This window comes from Andrena cerasifolii, chromosome 15, assembly GCF_050908995.1.
Source record: "Andrena cerasifolii isolate SP2316 chromosome 15, iyAndCera1_principal, whole genome shotgun sequence".
In the NCBI taxonomy this organism is placed as follows: Eukaryota; Metazoa; Arthropoda; class Insecta; order Hymenoptera; family Andrenidae; genus Andrena; species Andrena cerasifolii.
In genome coordinates, this window is record NC_135132.1 from 3196978 (window position 1) to 3215379 (window position 18402).

The window sequence follows — 18402 nt, forward strand, 5'->3', positions numbered from 1 at the left end:
TCGATTCGATAGAAAAAGAATTGAAGTAAACAACTTGAAAAGTAATGCCTATAAGTATACTGAGCAGTAGTGACATTTGTCGGAAGAGTCAAAACGAGTGAGTGGGAAAGGAAGGAAGATCAATCGCCTTCGATTGCCAACTATAACAGTAACGCCTCCCCTCCCAGTCACCCCTCCCTCCATAAAATTCCCGATGTGGAGTGGAGGGGACCATGGCTCCACCCACATTTTCATCTTTGTTTAGGCAGGCGCATTGAATATCTCACTACTGCTCGGTACACCTGTAGCTGGAACATTTAAAAATGTTCGAAATATTTCGAGCGATAGTGAGGTATACAGGGTGTCCCAAAATTCAGAGACTTCCCGGAGCATGCAATATCCTGATGCAAAAAGACATCGAAAAGTCCTTTACCGTTTTGCGATCCGAGGCTTCGTTCTCGAGATATTAACAGTTGAATATTAGCGGTCCAAGTTCCGGGTGTACGGTCACTGCTCCGCGCTCAGCTGACTCGGGTTTAAACCGCGCGGCCCGGAACTTGGACCGCTAATATTCAACTGTTAATATCTCGGGAACGGAGCCTCGGATCCCAAAACGGTAAAGGACTTTTCGACGTCTTTTTGCACGAGGATACTGCATGCGTCGGGATGTCCCTCAAGTATAGGATGCGCTGTATACCTCCAAGAGGGGTTAAACAGAGGGGTTGGAATGCAAATGAATCTGCGGGAGGTCTTTGGCTGTCAGTCAACCAATAGTAGTGCTTGGACAGTAGATTGCCTTGCAAACCATGAATCAGATTTGGGCATGCGCACTGAGGACCTCACTCTGCCTCGGTACACCTACAAGTCTTATATGGAAACATGTATTTCTCTATAAGAACTACAATGGAGAGTATAGGTCCGGAAATCCCTAAAGTTTCGCATAGAAAATATATATGTATATAAGTATATATTCATGTACATATACACATATACAGGGTGATTTCTAAAGTACTATTATATTCTATTCTCATATTAGAGCGTATCCGCAGCACGTTTTATAAGTATTTTTGTTTGCGACGTTTGATTATAGCGTTCTTAAAATATTGTACACAAATAGCTTCAGTATTTTCGACGTTGCAAATATTGCAAATGATTTCGTACCTTTCTGACACGACGTAATATATTGTCTAATAATTAATTGAGCAAACAAATAATATTACAGAAGAAGTCATGGTACGCGGAAATATAATTGTTGACGAGTTATTGGCAATTATGTAATAGATTAGAGCGTGTGAATATTTTTTCGTCGAGTTCCTTAATTTTTTCCTACTGGATCTCAGTTCATTGCTTATTAAAGTGCACACTAAAGCACACGAAAAGTAAAATTGCAATCTCTCAAGGCAAAACCTTCGCATAGAAAATGTGAAATATTCTAACGCGATGCTCTACGAAACTTTTTCAACAATTGTGTATCTTTAGAATTTTCACCTTTCTCCCTGAAAAAAAACTTGCACATAACATTTTTGCTGGGTTGCTGTGTGTTACAGTTAAATTGTAAAATTATTGAATGTTACAAAATAGTTACAATGTTATATGCGTGGCGAAAAGTAATTCGAAGGGGTGTCTTACGAAATACTTTCTAACCATTATTAATTCATAAGAATTCGAATGAAGTCTTAGGCGTGAGCATATAAAAGTTTACAATACATTTACAAAAATACTAACGACCAGTCACTGATGGAAAGTTATTCTCTTTTTTTCTCAGCAATTACATTACACAAAAGCAATCATCACGCAGACAAGGAAATTCGGTACAATTTACGTAAATAGTACTAGAAAGTATTCTCTAAACAAAAAGTAACTGTGCTCTCCTTTGCTAAATCGTTTGTCGTCGAGGAATTTTAGGACGAGGTCGTTAATGAGGACCTTACGTGTACGCCCCGTATATGTACATATGTATTTGTATGTATATATTTGTATCTGTGTATAATAATAATAGTAAACGATACAATACTAACAACCGAGCGGGAAGCTCGATTACTTGAGTCCCCCGTTGAGTGGAAAGCTCATTTAATGGTGCAAACTACCTATTGTACTTTCTAATTAACGAGTTAATTACTAATTGGTGCACCTAATATTGTTTCGATTCACATTAAGGAACTATCATTGTCGATGACTTTCTGTAGTTCTACACTCGCTAGGCTCTTTGTCTCGCCATTCTTGGCATTATCTAAATATAATAATCTAACAAGCGATAGTTTACATATAAACGTGCATAAAGTTACCAAATGATGATCTACGTAATCCCATTTATAATTCGTGTATTTTGGCAACTTTGGCGATTCTTGGCAATTTTTGGCAATTCTGATGATTCTTCGTAGAACATTTTTGGCAATCATTGATAGACATTTCTTGCGCGTTTTTTGTTTGCTATGGAACGTGGAGTCATCGTTCTTAAATTTTAGAAAATTTTGTATGATCCTCGAGATTGTTAATTTAAATTCTAAAATATTTCTAGAATTTGGCAGAAGTGCGTGTGGAAATGTTCTGTGGCAAATTTTGAAAGTACTCTACAGTAACTAAGTAAAATGATCGAATGAAGATGAGATCCTTTGGTCATTTTTTGCAGCACTTTTGAAACTTGTGAAAAGTATCCATGCCTATTTTGAACAAGTCTCTTTGAAATATATCTTTTTCTTTTTTTTCTGGAAATTTTTGGGGGATGTTTTTAGAACTTTCTTAGGCGTTTGCTTATTATCTCTCTTCCCATCCTCTATAATAGTTACATTAAATATCTTTTCATTAATCTTAACAGGTTAGATAAAAAGAATTTCGTGTGTTCTTAATGATACCTGCGACAAACAAGCTTCTGCGACACTTCTGAAAGAAATTTCTTCTAATAACGAAGAAGAAATCGTAGACAAATTTTGGGAACAATCATCTGAAAAATTGTATTTAAATCTACAAAACATCTTGCTTAAGTCTACCTGGAATTTCTTCTCCCATTAAAGAAAATACTTCGAATCGGTAACTTATTCGCTAGGTGAATCGCTGCTAATCGGACTGACATTTACTTTCGGACCGTTCATTTTCGACAGTGGTGATAATAAAATGCTTGATCTTCTACTAACGTCGTCCTCGAATATGCTCGATGTACTTTTTGACCTTGAAATCAGGGTCCATGGGTCCGGTGGCATGACCAGGCGGTCGTCCTGCACGTTTAATTCCGCGATTAATTACGATTACTTAATCTTAAACAGAAATCGTGGAAAAAGACACCTTTATTAATGACACACATTATCGAAAAATTACATCAATTATTTGCATGCGGTTTCGTGCATTTTCCGAGCAAAAGTGGGTTGGGTGTTCTTGCTTCGAAAGCCAAACAGAGTAGCAGTAGAGATGTACGAGTATAGTGCCTCTACGAGCTATATCAGCATGAAAAAAATCTGTTCATTAGGTTTAAAAAAAAAAAAATAGTGTGGTGATTGTAACGGTTTGGTGGGTGTACTATCAGCAACCCTAGTTAGTTATTCGGCCGGCGGGGAGAACATACCGGGTCGTCGTGGAGCCTGTGATGCCAGATCGGGGACGGGCCCCGAGAATTTCCCCCACCTCGCGCACGCTACGGCGGAGCGGCGCGTCCGTGAGCTCGGCGCTTCGGAGTCCAACTCACGGACACGCAGCTCCGGCGTAGTGTGCGCGAGGTGGGGGAAATTCTCGAGAGAACCCGTCCCCGATCTGGCATCACAGCGTGGAGCACGCTTGGCGTACATTACTCCGACGTAGCGGCTCCCAAGGCTGCGATGGGTCCTACCGGTCCCACTTTATCCGAGGATAGCTGCATTACCCGCTTGACTCATCCTTGGTTTAAGGAATCATGCCCTGCTTCCGGCCCACGTTCCCCAACTTTAATTACGGCCGGGGCCTTATGAGGGTCCTACTCATCAGAGTTATAGTGCCTCTACGAGCTATAGTGACTTAGGTGTGAGGTACCCAGCGGGGTCTTAACCGATACCCTGCTGGGTACGGGCCGCTAAACGTGCCCCCACTACTACCTCTTGCAGGACTGTGTTTAAGGAAGACCAGAACAAAACTTGGGCCCTAAAGGGTAAAATCAGTTATTGATATAAAATAATTTATATTGCTACTGTTGTAATGCAGTAGGTATAGTGCCTCTACGAGCTATAGTGACTTTGGTGTGAGGTCACTCAGTGGGGTCTTAACCGATACCCTGCTGGGTACGGGCCACCAAACGTACCTCCTACTACCTCTTGCAGGACTGTGTTTAGGAAAGACCAGGACAAAACTGGGGTCCTAAAGGGCAAAGTCTCCAACATTACTTCAAGACATGCAGTGATTTTAATTTAAAATAAGTTGTTAATATAAAATAATTTATATTACAACTGTTCTAATGCAGTACATATACCTTACTACAATGGATTTTTATTTAGTATGTGCTGACAACGAGACAAATTTTAATTGCCAGTAGCAAAGCTTAATTGCTGTCTTTTAATAATGATAAACAGTATCTTCAATTTCTTTTTTATTTTATTAAAATTGAAGTTGTAACACTTAACCCATAGGGCCCCGGTTTTGTTCCTGATCTTCCCTAAACACAGACCTGCAAGAGGTAGTAGGGGGCCATGTTTAGGGGCCCATACCCAGCAGGATATCGGTTAAGACCCCGCTGAGAGGCCTCACACCTAAGTCACTATAGCTCGTAGAGGCACTATACATATACCTTACTGAAATGGATTTGTATTTAATATGTGCTGACAATGAGACAATTTTTAATAGCCAGTAGCAAAGCTTAATTGCTGTCTTTTAATAATGATAAACAGTATCTTCAATTTCTGTTTTATTTTATTAAAATTGAAGTTGTAACACTTAACCCATAGGGCCCCGGTTTTGTTCCTGATCTTCCCTAAACACAGACCTGCAAGAGGTAGTAGGGGGCCATGTTTAGCGGCCTATACCCAACAGGATACCGGTTAAGACCCCGCTTTGTGACCTCACACCTAAGTCACTATAGCTCGTAGAGGCACTATACATATACCTTACTGAAATGGATTTGTATTTAATATGTGCTGACAATGAGACAATTTTTAATAGCCAGTAGCAAAGCTTAATTGCTGTCTTTTAATAATGATAAACAGTATCTTCAATTTCTGTTTTATTTGATTAAAATTGAAGTTGTAACACTTAACCCATAGGGCCCCGGTTTTGTTCCTGATCTTCCCTAAACACAGACCTGCAAGAGGTAGTAGGGGGCCATGTTTAGGGGCCCATACCCAACAGGATATCGGTTAAGACCCCGCTTTGTGACCTCACACCTAAGTCACTATAGCTCGTAGAGGCACTATACAGTGGAATGCCATTATAAGATAATTATCCAAACCAACGATTACGTGTATATGAGGTTGATTAAAATTTCTGCCGCGAAAGTTGCAGGTGTATTTACAATTCAAAACTAAAGAAAAAAAAGAATATAAAAAAATTATTTAAAAGAATCACAAAAGAATGTATTAAAAAAAAGAAGCTAGGTAAATTGTAATAAATATGGCTCATTCAATTTTGTTTTTCAGGCATATCCCCTTCAGATTATAGTTATTATACAGTGTGCTTTGAAATTGGTAGAACTGGAAGGGACTTTACTTGAAGAAATGAAAAGAAAAGTGAAATAATATTTGTCCACGAAACGTTTTTATCTTGATTAATTTGTTCGAAAAACTTCTGACTAAAAAATTAGCAGAATTTATTAGTAAGTACGATACAATTGTATATGAAATGAATTCTTCTGCAGAAATAAGTCGAAAGTGTAGGGTGACGATCTTCAAAGGGGCTTTTCTTCTGAAAAAATTCTCTTCGAATGTGGAGTCGATTTTTAATCAAGTGCGCACACACCACAACTTTTCAAAATTTATTTTTTCAAAAACGAAGTTTCATTCGAGAGAAGAATTATTCTACAATTTCAACTTATTTTGAACAGGAGGATTCATGAAACTCGCAGTTGTGTCATATTTGTTAATAAATTCTGCTGATTTAAAAATCAGTAGCGCACTTACTAGCCTTTTTTCAAAATCGATTGTTTTCGAGAAGGAGGCCTCCTATGAACAAATTTTATTGTACATTTTTTAGTTACTTTTTTGTATCATTATTACCTTTTTGGTTGTTCAAAGTAAGTACAAAGTACCCTGTATAGAGTGCTCATGACTGACTGAGTAGATAGTATTCACTAAATTGGGTAAAAAAGAGTTAGGAAACAAGAATCGAAAAATCAACACTTTTAGACGTGTAAAAGATTTTCTGTTTGAGAACACAAGTGATTTTCTTGCTTCCATTTTTGTTCGAAATTTGATAAAAATAGTTTTGTTATTAAATTTTGAGCGAAGATGCTATTTAATAAAGATGAAATTTCGGAAGATCAAGTAGAAATAGAATCTACTGATACAAAATATCAAATTTCAAAACATTTTATTAAATTCAAAAATTCAAAATTTTAATTCTGAAGTCCAGAACTTTTGTGGAAGTTACAGTCGATTTGGACCAATTTAAGAATTTTTAAGCAGCAGTAGTTTAATGAATGATTAATTCTCATCATGTGTTTCCAGTGTACAATTTTTGCTAAAAATATTTTTTTCCACGGATTTCCCATTTCTCTTCTATTTCTCCGATTATCCGAAAATGTGGTTTCCGAAAATAATTTGTCTCCCTATCATTTCGGATAATCGACATTCTACTGTATTACAACATCGAAGTAAGCTAACCTGAAATTGAAAATAAAAACTGTAAATACCAATCGTGCACATTAGGCATGCCTACTAAATGTAGATGCTTCATACAAATTAGACAGTAATTAGTAATCTACGCTATATCAAAATTCTTTTCACTGATGTACACACGTACTACATGTAGGTATGTATAGTAGGGCGGAGCGATACTATATAGGCGAAAATTTAAATTTGAATTTTCATTTGATTAACCAAACGCAACTGTAAAAAGAAATTGGAAAAATATTCATGTCTGGAGGTTCTTTTTCCTCCTAAAAATGATTATTTAATCATACTATATAGGGGAAAATTTAAATTTGAATTTTCAGTTGGCCTGGGTGCGGGATAGTTGTCTTTTGATTAACCAAACACAACTGTAAAAAAATTTGGAAAAATATTCATGTCTGGAGGTTCTTTTTTCTCCTAAAAATGATTATTTAATCATACTATATAGGGGAAATTTTAAATTTGAATTTTCAGTTGGCCTGGGTGCAGGATAGTTGTCTTTTGATTAACCGAACACAACTGTAAATTTTTTTTGGAAAATATTCATGTCTGCAGGTTCCTTTCTTTCTTAAAAATGTAAAAATTCACGATGTAAATCTTATTTTTTTTTGCATTTTTAAGAGGAAAAGGTTCCTTTTTAAATTTTTTTTACAGTTGTGTTTGGTTAATCAAAAGCAAAGTATCCCGCATCCAGGCCAACTGAAAATTTAAATTTAAATTTTCACCTACCTAGTATTATTATATAATAATTTTTAGGAGAAAAAGGAACCTGCAGACATGAATATTTTTCCAAATTTTTTTATATAATCATATAATCATTTTTAGGAGAAAAAGGAACCTGCAGACATGAATATTTTTCCAAAATTTTGTTACAGTTGTGTTTAATTAATCAAAAGACAACTACTCCGCACCCAGGCCAACTGAAAAATCAAATTTAAATTTTCGCCTATATAGTATGATTAAATAATCATTTTTAGGAGAAAAAAGAACCTCCAGACATGAATATTTTTCCAAATTTTGTTTACAGTTGTGTTTGGTTAATCAAATGAAAATTCAAATTTAAATTTTCCACTCCGCCCTAATCTATAGTTCGATGCAAAATGCAATCTTATCCTATCTAAAAAAGCAGCGCTGCAAAAGCCGAGGTATAAGGTATCTGATTTAGCTTAGCGTTTACCAGGTGTCCGACAAAGATCGTGCAAGTGGCGTAAATGGCCCCATTATTGAGTATACAAGAACACCATTGTTTAGCCCTTTAATTCCAACAGCAGTGTCCGAGTAAAAAATATATATTTCTTAAAACGCCTTACTTAAAATCTGTTGCTGTGTTAATAAGTAATCTCACACATATGCGATCAATATTTTTTTCGTTATATTTAATGCTCTTTGAATACATAATTCAACCTTTATTTATTTAGCACTTTGAGAGAGTAGTAATGATTGGTCGATAAAGGGACTATGCCGCTAACGGGGCCATTCACCTTATTTAAAACGGCAGACAATGCAGACCACTTAAAGCCATGCCAGCCTTCAGACTTCCCTTGCAGGAGTAACTCCACGAAAATTTCTAAAAAGACTCGTAACTCCAACCGCAAAGTGTTTCGAAAAAATGGCCACTATACTGTCTAACTAAAAACCCCGGAAACTCTCCGTGCGGAATTTAGTTTGACTTTAGCATAAAACAACCGCGCAGCTTCATATTGCACCAACCCGAACGATTTATAATCGTCAGTACGTCTGCGAATGAGAAGTAAGAAGAGAGAAGTAAAAAAAGCGCGGATTCGATCCCGTGGAGCGTTTGTTTGCTAAAATCAGCTCGGCGCGACGTTCTTGGCGGCAGAGTTAGGGAACTATTGGGGGGGAAGTATTGAATCTGGAAATGGCGTTTCGCGCGAAACAACCGAGGCAAACATTCAAAGTGGGAGCGCATAAAGCATTCGCGTTCATTCCACAGGGCAGCGGAAAAAGTTCCGCAGAGTTCCGCAAGTACAAGATATTCCGAATACCAGTAAATGTTTGCCTGTCGGCGGCAAGGGTGGCTTGAGAAGGGCGACGTCGGTGAGGTCCGGGCATGTGTTGGGCTGCGGTATTGGCGGTTCCGGGGGTGAGGGTACTGCTTCAATAGGTTCCTCGTATCGCGGGGGTTGGACGCTTTCTACCGGGATGCTTGGACCCAGAATCCAGCTGACGATGCTTTCGCAACACCCGCAGAAAAACTCCGACAATCCTCGTCGCAAGCCTCGGTGGAGGCTCAGAAAGAGCACGGGGTTCACGAATGCGTGAACGTACGCGATATGTAGAGTTACCTGGAATTTGGCAAGCATTTTTGTTGTAGCTTCTCCCGCGAGGTTGCTCTTCTGCTATGAATGACGACACTTTGAATGGGGCAAGGTTTGGCGAAATGCGCATTCTTCTGAGAAGGGAACGTTTGGCTTGTTGGTAAAACTGACCTAGTCCGTATTTCTTAAGTTTCTATGAAGGCAAATTTAATGTTCCATCTATTGCAATGAATCAGTTTCTCCTCATGGATGTTTATTGATCTATTGTGAAGAACTTAGAAAATAGTTGCTTTGATTAATCCTTAAGAATTTTAGGATGGAATGGACTAGGTCACTTTTATTATGTGGAGAATAAGAACAGGACATTTAGCTACTAGTAAGGTTTTCTGCTGCTTATGTCAATTTAATATTGCAATGCATACGATATCTATTGATTAATGAATGAAATGGAGTTTTAAAGAAACGTTAATTATCACTACCCTCAAAGTAAAAATGATCTAAAAGTGTTTACTGTACCTGCTACACCCTAATATTAATACGAAGACGATCATGGTAATAATTAAATAGAAATAATGAATTTACAAACAAAAATTCTTTTTATTTAAGCTTATGTTATCACTTAATTACAAAATTATTATTACCAACTAAGGAGAACAGTTGAAATCGTTACAAATTAAATTGTCACGAGGAAATGGCAGTGTACCGTATTCTCTCGATATAGGCTCGCGACTCGAGAGCGACGAATCATTATCGCGAAGTGGACACGATTCTGTTGCTCGCGGTAGTTACCAGCGTTGCCAGGTTGTAGGGAAAAAGTGGATTGTAGTGGAGGACGTAAGTCAAGTCACGTGATGCAAGTAAGGTAGGTGATAGGTGCAGAGTGGTAGTGGGGGTAATGTGACGTCATAGTGTTTCGCTCAGAGGGAATTTCTCCTGGCAACGCTGCTTGTGACCAGAGTTGGCAGGCAATTCCTTACGCGTGACGTCGCATACACTGTACACTAGGGTGGCTCTTATTTTCAACTTTCGAATTTTCTTCGAGGCATCCTCCTGAATGGACACAAAAAATATAAAAAAATCTGTGTAAAGCTTGAACTCGATCGGATAACGGAAAGAGGTGCCCCCGGGCTCTTAAACATTTAAATAATTATTTAACAGCTTACAAAGTAGATTTTATATAATATCCTCCAAGTTATTGATTGAATAAAAAAATATGTCAAACAGAAGTTTTAGATCCGGATAAGGACCATCTTTTATGTTCTATCACTTTTCCTCGTGCAACAAACGGTTTTCGAAAAAAGTGCGGAAAACTAAAAAAAACTTTTTCTCTCTCAAATTTTGTAAGCTTAAAAATAATAGAATTTTTATTTTCGAAGACAATCTTTTAAACATTTAAGAGGAGGGCATATCCTGAAATATTCCGAAAAAATAAAAAAAATTTCCCTTAATTTCAATGCTTAATATTTCATGAATGTTTCCTGAAAATTTGGGACCGAAATTCGCAAAAATATCGAAGATATAGACATCAAGAGTAAGGTATTCAAATGTATTTTTTTCGACGTCACGATTCTAACTTTCTACCATGTTACCCACGATTACTCAAAAACTATTCAACCGATTTACTTTCAAATCTACTCGGGCTGAAACTTCACACAAATTTTTTTTATTATTTGGAACTATTCTGGAAGGTGCCCCGAAAAAATCTTGAAAATTTTTTTTACCAAAAGTAAATAAGAGCCACCCTACTATACACACTAATACGACTTGTGCCCGCCAATCACGCCATGCGATGAATTGTGGTACACTGGGCGTCAAAACCAGTTTCCCTTCGGAAATTTGGCAACGTCGCATGTCACTAGGACCACTGAGTTATACCTAGTGACAAGCAACGTTGCCAAATTTCCGAAGGGAAACCGGTTTTGCCTTCGGAAATTTGGCAACGTTGCTTGTCACTAGGCATAACTTAGCGGTCCTAGTGACATGCGACGTTGCCAAATTTCCGAAGGCAAGCCGGTTTTGACGCCTAGCGTACGTCACCGCGTGCCCAACGCAATCACACCGCTATTGCTGTAAGCAGGTGTTCCTCTTCTACTACGCGTAGGGACTTTCCTGGCAACTCTGTTTGCGACGTCACCGAGAAGCATCGCGAGAGAGATCGAGCATCGGCACGCGGACGACAATGACAAGTCGCCCCGTAGACGGCGTCGCGACGTCGCGACGGCTTCCGTTCGCTTTCGTTCCCTCCCATTCACTCTTCATTCTCTTTCTCTCGTCGTCGGTGACGTTACGAGCGAGTCGCCGGCGACGGCGAGCGAGAGTGGTGGGGGGATAGCGACGAATCTTTATCGCGAATCTTTATTTCGATATCTTTTACGGGCTCACAGATGTTCACGATAATATGAAAACTCGAAATTTCTTTGAGGGGGGTTTTACATCCCCGTTTCATTATCGGAATAAGAAATAGGTTTGTTATTGGGACCAAGCGAGCACTGCGTTTCTGCAAAATATCAGATTTCTTTTTATTTTCCAGTTGCTCAACTTTCCGTATAAGTCAGCGTCTTTCGAACGTCACTTTGGTTTGGAAAAATCTGTCCAGCTCTCCTCTGCACTTTGAACATATATTTCTACAGTAATGAAGACTTAAGGGGTAGTACCACTGTAACGGCACAAAAACGTGGTGTACCTTTGACACTTGTTTGTGGGTAAACAAAGAAATAAGTGGAAAATCTGCTTAAACGCCTTTGTTATACACATCTTAAGTAGTTTCAAGCTATTTTTTTTCTTTATTTTTTTCATAATGACACTTGAAACGCTTTTTTTCTCGGAACCACGTTTTGTAATTGGCCAGCAGCATCGTTTGAACAAATTTTATTTGATTCACTTGAAATTTTTACAGTAGCTTCTGAACTATATTTTCCATCATAGTACATATCGATGCTGTAAAATATTATTTTTCTTAGAAATGGTAAGCACGTGAACATAGTTTACTCTCTAGCTTCATTCATCCACTTTCAGTTAAAAAATTGTACATAACTTTAAAATTTTTCAACAAATCGTAAAATCGGTGGGTATTTCGATGGAGAATGTTTACAAGCTACCGTAAAAATTTCAAGGGAATCGAATAAAATTTGTTCACATGGTACGGTTGGCCAATTTGAAAAATATCGTTCCGAGAGAAATGCGTTTAAAGTGCCATTTTTTAAATAAAAAGGAAAGAAAAAAATAGCTTCAAACTACTTAAGATGTGTATAATAAAGGCGTTTAAGCAGATTTTCCAGTTATTTCTTTGTTTAACCACAAAGAATTGTCAAATGTACACTACCCCTTAAGGGGTTGTCTACATACATTCAGCCAAAAGTGAATGATTTTAGGAATTTTTTTAGGAGTTTTAATTTAAAAAATAAAAATAAATACTTATTGCACATGATTTATTAGTTCATAAGATGCAAGGAAAAATCTATTTACTATAGTTTTTGTATTAAATTATTTATGTTTGGAGGTTCTTTAGATCACTGCAGAAAAACTGGCGCTTCACGATCGGCACGATGCCCCCTTTAAACATTGATGGAACTGAAAAATAAAATGAGATTCTTGTAAAACAATGTTGCCATTGTAATCTGTCGCGCCAAATTTTTTAATTTGAAAAAGATAACCAATTTATGGTATGTCAAAGCTGAAGAAATTTTTCTGATGCAAAATTTCTCTGTAATTGATGATTTTTGTGAAATTAAAAAATTCGGCACGACAGCCTATAATGGCAACATTATTTTACAAGAATCTCATGTTATTTTCCAGTTCCATCAAAACATAAATAATCGAATACAAAATTTATTGTAAAAATAATTTTGTTTTATTTTTCTTTTTTAATGAATCCCCTAAACAAATCCTAAAATCATGCATTTTTGCCTACGGCTGGAGGTATGCATCCCTTAAAAGATGGTAGAAAATTTGCGGTGTTGAGCACCACTTGGAAAATAAAAATTCCTGCTGGACATTTAAGAGTACATCTTCATAGTCATTTGTTCGAAATGTGATGGGAGGGTTATAAAAAATGGAAAATGTGGCGAGGACTAAATTCACGTGGGGGTTTCATTTGCATCTTCTTCAATGATCCGTGTTCAAAATAATTAGGGATCGAATTTGCAATACAATTAGTCGACCATCGTCAGTTGCTACCCTCATGTGAGAACAATGGTAGTATGGCACTTCGGTTTTGCCCGATACCAATCATCGACTCGTTGAACCACAGATTTCCTCTTTGATTATTTTGAAGTGTGGTCATTATCCGAAGAAACTGGGAATGAAATACAACGACTTAACGCCCACGTTTGTTCAGCCATTCCTGCTTAACCTAAAAGAGTTTTCAAATTTGAATATCTTTATTTAATATAGTTTTTCAAACTAGTATCCACCTTCTTCGATACATTTTCGTACCCTTTGAAACTATTCAACCAACCTTAATTACATTTGTTTTAAATATATAAACTGCAAAAAAAAAAACATAATTACTGAGTAGTAGTTGCCTAATACGAGGCCCCAGCTTATATTAGGAACCAATTTTTTTAATTTGTGCATTTGCATAATTTTCGTTTTTATTTTTATACGAAGGGACCGAATCTTTTTTTACTGTATATACTTTCCAACGGGTTGCAAAGTAATACGTATCTTACTTTTACAACGTTTGCCCAATTTTAATCAAAGTGTTCTCACAAGGGATGATTCCGAAAATTCAAAATATTCTGAGACTTTGTGAATACGTAGGGGATTTCCTCGTGATTACAATGCAATTTTTGTTTGCTGCCCAAATTCACTCGGAGGGGGTGAAATTAACCCCTGAGAATTCGGGTATTTTTCGATTTTGTGTTATAACTCGAGAAATGTAAGGGATGGAAAAAAAGTTTCAAGATAAAAGTTACTTCTTTTAATTAGATCTATCATTTGGTAAAAAAAAATATTTTACAGTTCACGAGTTAAACACACAAAATCGGAAAGTAACCTGATTTTCAAGGGTGAATTACACCCTCTTAGAGTGAATTTGGGCAGCAAACAAAAATTGCGATTTAATCAGTTTGAGATGTTCCCTTGTTAGTCGAGAGTTATGATTTTCTGAAGAAATGTGTCTCATATAGGCAACTTTACCCTAAAATAGAATTTATTTTTTAAATCTTGAGATCTTGAAAATCAGAACTTGCGGTCTCCACGTGAGTCACCTGCCTTGAGAGGGATATGCCCAGTAATTACACAAGCGGCCTAAGAAATTCGGAAAAATAAAATTCATCACTACTCTTCTATTTCTTAAGGGAGGATTGCGCCTTGTTGGGTCGAAAAAATAGGTAATTCTTTGTGAATTTTTGGTGCAAAAACGGCTCGACAAATTAATTTGAGGTTTCGCAGACTGTTTTATTGTACCTTGAACTATTGTTCTGAATTTTTGTGTGGCAGTGAAAAAAAAAACGGGGCTCATACAGAGAGAGCGTTGAAAAATAATCGGGTGGTCCTGGCGTTGACGAAAAGTACTGTAAGGGTTATTCGAAGCATGAAAACGAAAAGAGATTCTTAATCTATATGAATGCGGCTATGGGTGGTAGTAGATGCATTAAGAAAAACCAAAAAATGTTAAAATGGCAGCCTTGTGAAGAAGATGAAGCGCCCTGATTTGAGTCTGAGGAAGGTTTTGCCTCCAAATCGGGAAAACTTTTTTAAATAAAAAAGGAACGGTAACAGGTGCGGCAATAAATCTACTACCACCCATAGCCACACTCATATAGTTTAAGAATCTCTTTTCCTTTTTGAGTTTCGGATAAACCTTACTTTTATCCGAAACCTCACTTTTACCAGTACTTTTCGTTAACTCCAAGGCCACCCGATTATTTTTCAAAGCCCTCTGTACCTGCCATGATATTTTTCACTGTCACATAAAAATTCACAATAATAGTTCAAGACACAATAAAACAGCCTGCCAAACCGCAAATTAATTTGTCCAACCGTTTCTGTAGAAAAAATTCATAAAGAATTACCTACTTTGCGGCCCAACAAGGCGCTAGAGCCACCCTTAAGGGGAGGTTCTGGTCTAAATGTCGATTTTTTTTTATTTCATTTTTCGAATGTTCAACCTTTTAGGAAAATGTGTTTAAAAGGATTTGTTAAAATTCGTTAAAATCCCGAAGTTATAGGTATTTGAGTCGCGCTTATTATCCGATTCGACTGAAACTTTTTTTATTTTGAAGATTATTCTTTTGGCAAGGGAGGGGGGGGGGGATTAAAAAAAATTACAAAAAGTTGAAAATTTATAATTTTCAAAGGCGATGAAAGGACAAAAAATACAGGGAAAAGTGATTTCAAACTTGAAGTGTCGTTATTTTCTAAAAAAAAACTGTAATTTTTGTAATTTTTTTTAGTCCCCCACCCCTCTAGCCAACAGAATAATCTTCAAAATAAAAAATGTTTCAGTAGAATCGGGTAATAACTTTTAGAGATACAGGTCCCACCGATTTGGATCAATTTTTTGACGCCTCGACTTTAACGACTCCCCAAGGCTGTCTGCAAAGATTAATTATAAAACAAAAAATATATTTCTATAACCTAAGACATCCTTAATACAATGCAACAAGTCCCATTAAATTACATACAGTAGTTTTCTTTTAATTAATTCCTAACTATCACCTATTTTTTGGTCTCTAGACCAGAACCTCCCCTTAATTCATAAAAATAAAACCCCTTGAAACAGAAAACACATACAACCTGCCCCACTGCTTCAATCATCACCCCATTCGTGAAAGAAAACTCCAAGGGAGGGTTCTTTGATCTCACTTCGTCTAACTGTTCTCTTCGCCATAACCACAACGTATGTATCAGCTCTGCTCTCTCAGTCAATAATAATTAATGCCTCAAGTCCCTGCGACACCCTCGCGCGGCGTTTGATGCTCGCGGACAAATCACCGTCGAAGATCGGTACAAAGGGTGGGTGCAGTGGAATGAAAAAGTGGCGGACGTTTCTGTGCGACGAACACTGGGCTAAGGCGAAACTTGAATTCTCATTGTACGCCAGGAAGCAATGGGCGACGTGTGCAGCGGGTGCATCCGTTGTCCATGAATGGTTGTTGCGCCGCTCGAAAGCTTTCTGTGCTGATGGCACAAAGCAAGCCGGTGCATCATTACGTGGAACGTGACACGAGCCAAGAAACTCGCACGAAAAAAAAATATAAAAAAATGAAAGAAGCCGGTAACGTTCGTCCCTTCCGCACCCCTGCACCCTTATTAAATCCTGCACTAATTCGCCCACGGTTTAATCCGAGACGCGTAAAGCTGGCGCGCTGTCATTGACAGCGGGGCGTTTAAGAATTCCCGCGGGGAAGTAAAAAACGATAGCTGGGTCAAGCTGAGGTAACGAGGGGAAGTAAAGAGACAGTGCAAAAGCGCGGGGAATAAGAAGCGCAAACTGTGCATCATGGAAAAAAGTAACACGCCGGGGTGGGACAAAGAAACGTTGCGGGATAAAGTGAATGGATGCGAGGGTGGATAAAATATTGGGCGAAGAACGCAACAAAAATGGGGCGAAATTGTTAAGGGGTGCGGAAGAAGTTGGAAATAAAAACAGAGAGGAAGGTGGTGAGGCGTTTGTTTGAGCTTAAGGGAACGCTGGGTGGCCAGTAACTGGCAGTACATGAACGAATAAGTTGCGACTGTAGAATAATATTTTTTGGCTCTGGAGTTTCGTTTTTGGAGAAAATGGAATTCAATATCCGCGAAGTAGACTTTTTCCTGATTAAGGGTTGGCAGAATGTGGCAGCAAATATAGTAGAACAGTGAATAAAATTTTTGTTTGAATTTTTATCCAACTTGGCTTTCTTTTCGAAAAGATCTCTTACTCGATAGATTTTCAAAATTGATTTTCTTGGAAGAAAATTATTCTACAATTTTGACTGATTTTTACAGAAGGATTCATTTTATTCCAATGTATTTACTTAAGTTAATCGCTTTCCAAAATGAAGCCCGAAATAAAAAATATTATTGAAAATACATTTTCACCACCTTCTGCTCGCACCATCCGTTACAGGACACCCTGTACGATTAGATCGATATCGAGTATGAAACGTTGAATTCTATTTTTTTAATACAGTCCTGTGTGAGTCTAACTATTTTTTTTTCATTTGAATGGAAATTTTATGAAAAGGAGTCTAGGAACCTAGCTTCTCTGAAATTTATTATCGTTGTTATAATTGTTGTTATTTACACATAATTACCTCGTAGCTAGTAGGATTCCCTATGATAGGACCCACCAAGGTGACAAAGAACAGTGGTCCCCAAAAGATACCGTACGCGGCCGTTATCACCCGAAACATTTTCACCCTCTGCACGCCTTCCCTCTCCATCCTCTTTAAGTAGTTCCTCATTTTGCGGTGCTCCTCTGCCGCTCCACTTCTCTGAAGTAATACTTCGTTTTTAGCAGATTGATAGGGATGGAAGTAGTAGGGGAGGGTTATTCGAGCTGTGTACCTCAAGTCTAGTGGTGGCAGTTCAATCCACTCTCTTACGAATTTTATTCTGTATAACTATTCTTCTGCTTCGAGTCACTTCGAATATTACTGCGACCTTAAAATGTTCAGTGGATCTGGAAAATCTTGTTGATACTTTCGTTCCGCGAGTGTTGTGTGTATCGAGAATAGGTTCTTGAATAGTTTTTGAATATTAAGAATTTTTAAAAGGTTTGATGATTCTTTAAATTTTCGCCAGGACTTTGGTTTTTTGAAAGCTCTTTTGTTATATAATAATTCTTTCCAGTGCCGAATTGTCAGACGTTGAATGGGAAAGTTTCCAAGACTTATCAACACTTTCAAGATCCGTCAAGCCTCTTAACCCCTTAAGACCCACCTCTGTAATAATACGATTCTTGCGAATAGTCTAAAAATTCCACCTCCGTAATATTACGTTCGATAGAAAAAAGGTAAACGCTTGTTCTGAAAAATAGTTTTTCATCTCTTTTTATAAACATTTGTGTGGTAAAATCGAAACGTAGAAAAGGTTGTAATTTTTTAAGGGTTTTCTTTAATTTCGTGTGCCTTTAAGGGGTTAAAATATTTTAGACTTGAATAATATTTTAGGTGATTTGAAACTACTCAGCATCGTTTATTCGAAATGTTTCGAAGCATCTTGAAACCCATCATTACTCCAGCGAGTTTTCTGGTCTACAGTACTTAAGACAGACGTTTAATTTATTAATTTTGCACTTTTTGTGAAGTGTTTTACATTACGATCTAATTTTAACGCACACTATTAATAGAATTTGTAAAATGACTTCATAATTGAGGTTGCAAATAAAAGCAGCCAAATTAGTTGTAATCTGTGCCATTTGTTTAACGTTAAAA

General features: G+C 37.5%; 2 protein-coding genes across 3 annotated transcripts in view; one reads left to right on the top strand and one right to left on the bottom strand.

The window, feature by feature from the left end:
- LOC143377161 (midasin) overlaps window positions 1-18402 on the top strand; it is a 187914-nt gene that overhangs the window by 29530 nt on the left and 139982 nt on the right. The window lies entirely within an intron of this gene.
- LOC143377207 (uncharacterized) overlaps window positions 746-18402 on the bottom strand; it is a 96854-nt gene continuing 79197 nt past the window's right edge. The window contains exons 6-9 of one of the 2 annotated variants that reach the window (XM_076828259.1): window positions 17281-17460; window positions 8765-9064; window positions 4248-4250; window positions 746-3191 (exon numbers count right to left, since the gene is read on the bottom strand). In XM_076828259.1, the coding sequence (XP_076684374.1) occupies window positions 3012-3191; window positions 4248-4250; window positions 8765-9064; window positions 17281-17460 (663 nt within the window). In that variant the 3' untranslated portion in view covers window positions 746-3011. Of the gene's footprint in view, window positions 3231-4247; window positions 4251-8764; window positions 9065-17280; window positions 17461-18402 lie in introns of both variants that reach the window. The other variant, XM_076828258.1, reaches the window with a different exon arrangement.